General features: G+C 39.8%; 1 protein-coding gene across 1 annotated transcript; it reads right to left on the bottom strand.

The window, feature by feature from the left end:
- Positions 1 to 4,023: 4,023 nt before the first annotated feature.
- On the bottom strand, positions 4,024 to 8,239 carry LOC111841164 (GTP-binding protein Di-Ras2). The gene is made up of 2 exons (XM_023806711.2): positions 8,165 to 8,239; positions 4,024 to 6,983 (listed from the first exon to the last, which is right to left on the bottom strand). Exon 2 carries the CDS (start codon positions 6,966 to 6,968, stop codon positions 6,369 to 6,371), a length of 600 nt encoding a protein of 199 aa, XP_023662479.1. The 5' UTR covers positions 6,969 to 6,983; positions 8,165 to 8,239; the 3' UTR covers positions 4,024 to 6,368.
- Between the last annotated feature and the right edge of the window lie 15 nt (positions 8,240 to 8,254).

The raw sequence follows: 8,254 nt of genomic DNA, 5'->3' as shown, positions 1-8,254 counted from the left end.
CACGCCACAGGGAAACATTATTAATGTGTAAAAAAAACCATTGTGGTGCCACAAATGATAAACAGTCCTTTCTTTCCTGCGAACTGAGAGGTAATCCATAACAGACCCACACATTTTCTAGCCGTTTGCTTTTGTGCTAGACTGTTTGTCAGGAGCAGAACCCTGTTCTGGGTCCCCTGACAACAAGGATTTGAACATTTTAGCATCTCAGCTCATTTAATAACTGCTGAGCAACAGTAACTCAAGGTACCAGTTTAACAGAATAATCGAAAGTCTGCAGCTTGTTCATTTCAAACTGGAGAAGGAACTTTTTCAAGAAGTTGATGACCGATGAAGGAAATTCAATCCAGTTCCAATTAATTTTTATATAGCGCCTTTCACAACAGAGTTGTTCCAAGGTGCTGCACATGGGTGTGTTGTGATAGATTACAACATCATTAAGACAGAATAATACAAAAACAGGGAAAAGGAAAGAGGGATGAAAGAAAGACAGATGACAACAGGGTAGAGGAACTAAAAAGTAGGGAGAAAAAAAACTTCTGGTGGTCCAAGGACAACTGGCTACTGGGAATACTGGAAATAATGAACACTGTCCACATAATATTTCCCTACACAGGAACTTTGGCTCCAGTATTTAACTGCAAAGTGTTCTAGGAAATACTAGGGAGAGGCAAGACGTCAAATGGACAAGCGAGCTTGGGCCAGTTTTTAAGTGCTGGGTTTTGGTTTTGACTTTAGCTGAATTGCCATCTGAATACATCGATGATATTTCCCCCTGTTTGATGTTCCAAGGCCACGTGCTGCATGGTCCGTTTCTCTCCGATTTTTTTGGTGACTTTCTTGAGACGTGCACACGGCAGCCATTAAAGAGGGATGTGTGCCCAGTCACTACGTGTACGTGTGTAACTGTCAGGCCAGGCAGCCCCAGCAGCATCATCCCTGCTGACATATACAATGACTTCCTTCTCAGGGCGGGTGGAGGCCCCGCCGTTCTAGTTTCCATGGCGATGTGTAATCTCCCATCTGGGCTCGGCCTCGTCCGCGGTGCAAGTGTTATGTTGTTAAGACTTGGGGCTGTAATTCCCTAAGAATGCTGGAGGTGGCCTCGCCTGGGTCAGTCCACCGTGGTGCTTTTCCAGGCTCATTTAGAAAGCTGCAGGATCGTTTTGTAATAAGAAAAAAACGGTCATATTGTTGTGGTGAAACACGGCAACCAACACAATCATGTCATCTAAAGAATATATTCCATATTCATTCATTTGTGTCCATCCCATTGGCAGTAAACTAGTTAGAATCATTTTTGGAAGCTCTGAAACATTTTTGGTTAAAGAATAACAGTTTCCTTCATGTTAATGGTGGCTACTCAATGTAACAGCACCCTGATGAATTATTCGAATGTGGTTTTTGACTCCACATCAGAGTATTTTCTTTGGCTTCTGCTTATGAGTGGCTCAGGTTAAGAGTCTGGAAAAATTATACAGAAGGTCATTAATGAGGAGGGGAGTCATTGATTTCAATGCATATGGTAAATACATTCATACATGTTTGAGAAATTAGGTTCTTGCAGTCCATTTAGTGATACATGGTCACTACTCAATGGTCACTACTCAAGGATTGAATATGATCATTTTCATTCTCCTGATGTTGCAGGGAAGTACCTATTACCAAAAAAAATATATTTTCAGGAATGAGCAACAGACGGAAAGTAGTGTAGAATTTGGTTGCATTTCAAATAAGATGCTTTGAACAGAATGTGTTTCCTTGGGTCTGCTGCAAGGGCCTTGATTACTGATGTCTTTCAAATCTAAATGGAAAAACAACATCACTCCAATAACTGAAAACAAATTGTTTAGCGAATGGTGTCTTCCTTGAAGAGGAAGCCACATCTTGCCCATTAAGTAATGAAACGGATCTTCATACAGCTTCTCAGAGCAGATTCTGTCCCTGAAAAATGGGAGGTGTAAATTTCAGACTGTGGTGATTTAGTGATTCCTTGTATTTATTACACAAACAGAGAGGAAGAGATGTGTTTTGCTTGTCAAAGTCAAGCTTCAGTTTCATACATAATCACTGCAGGTCGACACAGTGAGAATATGAGTCATTGGTCTTGACGCAGTCATCTAGTTATGTAATGTGGCACAAAACAAACCAGCTTTCTGCCCTTTAAATATTCAAATCAGATTTAAAAGAACAAAACAAAGATACGAATGATAAAGTGACACTTTTGGGTCCCACAAGCTGCAAGTTACAGTTATCCACCGACTAAGATATTTATGCTGCTAAGTATTATAGCTGGTTTGACACAGTTGGCTTGGAAAACAAGCCACTGAGGAATGAAATGAAATATAAAGCTAATATTTATATATGGGAGTATATACAAAGATCCATACCCCTCTGGGATGCTGACTAGGTTAGAAGATGGATGGATGGATGGATGGATTGATGGATGGATGGATGAAATGTGTACAAACCACAGCATCAGAATTAGATTGTTGAATGATCCCATAAGCTACCAGAATTCAGAACAAACACTAAAATGGTTATCATTTTCAGATAAGCCAGCCATCAGCTCAGCGAGAATTCTAGTCATACCTCCTTTGCGATGTGAAATTATGGGCTCCACCAGACTTAAACAGGAATCACATCGGTACTCAGACAGTGTAGCGAAGACCCTACATGCAAACGCCTGCTGAATAAGAAAGCGTGCTGAGCTGCCTGCACTTATTAAGCACCTGCATGCGAGTCATCCGATGCGTGAAATATCCCAAAGACACATTTACTCTCATTTTCTGAAAGAGCCTTTTAAAGAACAATTTCCATTTTAATGACTCGTTTCGTTTTAGTACCTTTAATTGCGCTGAGATGTTTTGATATTTTAGTTAATGTTTACTTCAGGGAACAGCAATTCATATTTTGTGTTGCATGCAATTTTATTGTATAACCTAACTAGGAAAGATACAAGATCTTCTTTTAACTGAGAATCACTTGATAAATTAATATTCAAATCTGTGTTTCAAAAAGCAACACCTTATGGTTTTTCAATCACTTTATCAGTCACTACACTCTGAAAACACTTAAATGTGCTATTAACATTGCTATTTCTATGAGGTGCCTTTTTTGCATTTTGAAAAACTAGATCGTTATCAGATGAGCATGTGACTCACACAGCAAAAGGAAATGACATACAGGAAGTTGCTCTCACCCAGTCCTGGGTTAGCATTCCAAGACCTTGAATAGCACCCTCCTGATCACATGTCAGCTCTCGGTTACTGAAAGGCCTGACCGTTGTGGACAAGCGGCTAAGCTCTTTTGTAACTGGAAGATGCTTCATTATATCCTTTAAGGCTCTTAGCAAAACTGACCCACGCTTGTATAACTACACGGATTCATATGTAAAATGACTGCTCCTCTACCCCCTTTCAATTTTATAGCCTTTAATTCTGATGCCGGAGTTAATTAAGGTGGTATATAGCATGCAGAATATATGTCACAATGACACCTTGGGATTTCAGAATTTTGGTTGCTGATTGGCTGATTGTTGGCATGGTGGAGTGAAGTTATGTAGTGTTGGATTGTCGGATGTTTTTCTTGTCTTAGTGTTTAATTGGCCTGGATGCCTGGCCTAACTCAGCTGCACGTATAGGTAGAATTTGCAAACCATTAACCCATCTGTTTTTCAGAAATTACTTCTTCCTAGTGGCACATATTGATCCTCACCGGCCTGCTCCAACCTACAATTTAGCCATCGTGCTTGTAACCATGTTAGGCCATGTTTGATACATTGTAATAGCTTATATAAAGAACTTTGTTTTATAGAGTGAGCTCTCAATTTAATAAGTATAAGATATTGAGATGTAGATGCTGCTAAGTATCATAGCTGGCTTGACACTGATTAGAACCTTTGTATTTTCTGCAGGCTGCAAAATATCAGCCATGTCACAATATTATGAAATGACCACATGTTAAATATATGCACAATGAAAACAACATTAGACTGGTAATAAAATTAAACATAACATATCATTTTAGATTAGTCCAATTTATTGGATATGATCCTTCATCATCACCAATATGCCTTTTAAAACATGGTTATATGACAGCGGTTTCATCGACTAAGCCACTTAGAAATAGATGTTTGAGTTCACCTCAAACCCAAATGACACAACTCCCAATGAATCAAGTCTATTGCGGATCATTATACCCTGCAATGAATTCTGTATGGATGATTATTTATTTTACCCACGTTTTGTATCCCAATTCAATTATTACACACATATCTGCGAAGAATTCCAAAGACTAGTGCTTTATTAAATGCATAATTCCCTTTATTTTGTGACATGATATATACAAGTAAATATAAAGCTATAGGCACACGTAAAACCAAAATCTCCTGCTTAAAAAAAACAATAAACAAACTACAGACATTAGTCACATACTGGATTTTAGCCCTTCCCTATTACATGTGCAGGTATAGTACGTTACCCATGGTGTTTTCAATTCTTTTGTTTTGAAACAACACACATATTTTTCGAATGCATGTAGTTGTAACGAATATGCAGTTTCATTTTGCAAACTGTGATCATTGCTTATGTATACAGGTGCAATGCAACATTATAAACTTGGGGAAAAAATAGTATTAAATAATAAATATATAACTTTAAAAATGTTCCCTTGAATATAGGCCACACTGAATATACGCGTAATTCATACTCTCACTTTTTTATAATATAATTAATTACACATAATTATACAAACAAAATATATACCTTAAGATTGTTAATGTAAATTTGCAAAATGAAGTGAAAACCATGGTTGAAATGAGTGAAAATGCGTGCCGTGTAAAACTGTTTAAGGACCGCTGAACGTCTCAATAGATGGAAGCATTTTGTAGCAAAATGTTTTGTACATTTTTACATTTTGTAAACATTTAGGATAAAACACAACAGGTTATATGCCATGTACTTTGTGGCTAATGCGTAAGGTGGGTCTTCAGAATTTTTTGTAACGGTACTACTGCAAAGATGATTCAGACACTGAATGTAGGTGAAAAGTTTATCCCTCATAAACATATACTTGCGTTGCACACAGAGAAACAGATTTCGTGAATACCTAGGATGAGGCTAAGTAAATACGCAATGCTCATGTTAAGGCTTCTTAAGTAAACTTGCTTTCCTTTTTTATTCACTTCATTGATTCATTTTGCCTTTTAGACAAATGACATGGTTAATTCCTGATAGGAACCATGATAAATAAAGGCTGTCTCTGAAATTCCACACTCAATGTACTCTGTATGTTATGTCCTGTATATATGTACAAAAGAACCATATCTCTAAGCATCCTGGGAAATAGGGTGACCATAAATAAATACATAAAGTGACACCCATTAGCATCACATAACACAGTTTGCAGGAAGTACCACAAAAAAAACATCCCAGTCAAAGTGTGCAATGCGGGTACTGTCTGGCAGAATCTCTCTTCCATTAATGACAGACCGTGTCCCTCAGCTAAATACGTAAGGAGCACAATATATATGCAATATAGAGAGAGTCAGCTGGAAGTGAGGAGTCCCCCCCCCCCCCCACTACTGCAGTGAGCCAAAAAAGGAATCAAGCAAATTACAGGGACTCACTGATAAAATACAATGCAGTATCCATATCGCCAATCTTATATCTGTCTTCCTGACACCAGAGACAGTGCAGATATGCATTCCTACTCAGTTCACTGGAAGATTTATATAATTGTCTCAGTTTAAAACATAAAATATTAATGTCACTGAGATATATATTTTAAAAGATAATATGTCCATCCCTTTCAGCACTTCTGGGTTGTAGACATTCTAAACTTTAAAAAGTATTGCTTCAGTATAGCATTGCTCTTTGGAGGTGAATTTTGACGCACGCAAAATATTTTATCGCTTTAAGCGTACAGAACGATTATTAAGCTGATTTAATCATCTTTTCGTGCTATATATAAAAATTTCATGTTTCATGGCAGGTTATCTCTGATGCTTGCCGCAGAACTCATGCACCTTGAACATCTCATATTTACGGCCGCATTGAATGCAAGCTTGAGAGGCTAGTGAGAGCTGCATGAGTGCAAACATGGAGAGTGCTTTCTCCCTACAGGGGCAGGGTAACTTTATTGACTGATTTGTAATGTTTTGGTGTTTGATTTACCACAGGGAGCATTTATTTATGTATACAGCCGCCTGTTGTGTCTTGTAGTTTGTTGTAAAAAGTGATTTAATCCGCAACCTCCTTTTTGCCTCCCAGTTCTGAATGTGGACCGCAGAGGGTGGTGGGTGTGTTTGGACTGGAGCATGAGCTCTGGTGTCCGGCCCCACAGGCCCGTGCGAGGGCCTCGTCTTCTCACATGACCACACACTTTCCCTTGAGTTTCTCCGCCCGCTTCTGCTGCTTATTCTTCTTGCCGTCAATCTGGAGGCTGACAGTCCTGCGCTTCTCCAAGTTCAGCAGCTCCTGAAAGAGCTCCTTGACGTTGTGGTTGGTCTTGGCCGACGTCTCCATGAAGGCACACTTCCACTTCCTGGACATGGCCTCTCCGTCGCTCGTCTCCACTTCCCGGTTCTGGGATTCGTCACACTTGTTGCCCACCAGCATGATAGGGATGTTCTCCACGTCGCCCTTGATCTGGCAGACCTGGTCAAAGATGGGCTTGAGCTCCTCCAGCGACTGCCGGCTGGTGATGGAGTAGACCAGGATGAAGGCGTGACCCTTGGAGATGGAGAGACGCTGCATGGCGGGGAACTGGTGGCTGCCGGTGGTGTCGGTGATCTGCAGGGTGCAGATGCTCTTGTCGCAGCTGATAACCTGCCGGTACGTGTCCTCCACGGTGGGGATGTAGCTCTCGCGGAAAGTCCCCTTCACAAAGCGTAGCACCAGGGAGCTTTTACCCACCCCCCCGGCGCCGAAAACCACCACACGGTAGTCATTGCTCTGCTCCGGCATTATTCTTCGCAGTACCTGGGTGGGAAAAGGCAAGATAAGTCTGACAGAGAACTTACACCTAACCCGTTAGCTTGGTTTTCTCCTCATTAGGATAGAGTAGAAAAAAATACATTTGCCACCATGAGAAGACAGGAAATTGACAGTTGTGGCATCATAGGCTTTTTAGTCATTTTTTTAGCCTACGAATTTGTTCCTCCTCCTTAGAAGAGGACAGGTGACCCAGACAGCATCATGTTATTGTTTCAACGTTGAATTATAGTTAAATGCATTGAATTATGGTCAATTATCAACGTTGACACTGAATTTTTGGTCAGATTTTCAATATAGAAAAATTGATGGTGGAAGAACCTTGATTCAATGTTGATAAAAAGTGAGAGATTGAAGATCAACATTGTTTCAACCTTTTTGTCTGATAGGCAATGTCATTTCAACATATGGGTGCTATCTGGGGAGCGTTCGCGCCCACGGATGGCACTTTAAATCACAAGATAATCGTCTCACTGGACTGTAGTAATGAGTTAAATGACATTAAAAAAAAATATCCTACGAACATCAGGAGAGAGAAACGCTCGCCATAGCCAATAGCGGTCCTATAAAGCTTTAAAGCCCAGTTCCCAAGACCGCCCCTTCATGAGCAATCCATAAATTTCAACCTTTTTACAGCCGAAAAGCGGGGCCATATAATTACATAATTACGATGACAACAACTATCTACAGTGAAATACTGCATATCTCAGTTTACAGAGAGAATAATAAATAAAATAGTCAAATTAAAGTAAGAACCACGCCTCACCCGTACAGTACTCCCGAATCAAAAACTACGCGTCTTAAGCATACCCAGTTACATTCCGGCCGTAATGGATCACTTTGAAATTAAATAAGATATAGAAACGCATCTTAATAAATTAATCTTGGGCTGGCTATTTCGTAATACCGATAAACAGTAATTTAGGACGCCCTCCCACCAGAAAACAAGACAGACCCATTTGGTAGCTTTGCGCTACAGATATAATAACACGGACGAGCTACATTTAAAAAGTAGCGTACATTTTGTTACAGAGTCAAATACAATATAATTCAATGGTATCCTACAGATATAGATCGCGAATAGTCTGTTATAAAGTGCACGCAATACCAGATGCAAAAATGCAAGTCCAGTATTTATTAAAAGATTAATTAGTTTTAAAAACACTTACGGTAACAAAACTGACAGGGAAGTGGTGGAAGTTTACACTTCAGATTTCATAGTGAATGAAATAGCTGCGAAAAGTCCGTCCCGTTTGGTC

The sequence above is a fragment of the Paramormyrops kingsleyae genome, chromosome 7, assembly GCF_048594095.1.
Source record: "Paramormyrops kingsleyae isolate MSU_618 chromosome 7, PKINGS_0.4, whole genome shotgun sequence".
Classification (NCBI taxonomy): domain Eukaryota; kingdom Metazoa; phylum Chordata; class Actinopteri; order Osteoglossiformes; family Mormyridae; genus Paramormyrops; species Paramormyrops kingsleyae.
This window is presented reverse-complemented; position numbering and strand designations above follow the sequence as displayed.

Bases quoted from the DNA above. Each gene is read 5' to 3' on its own strand.
- LOC111841164 (XM_023806711.2), bottom strand. From the start codon at position 6,968: ATGCCGGAGCAGAGCAATGACTACCGTGTGGTGGTTTTCGGCGCCGGG.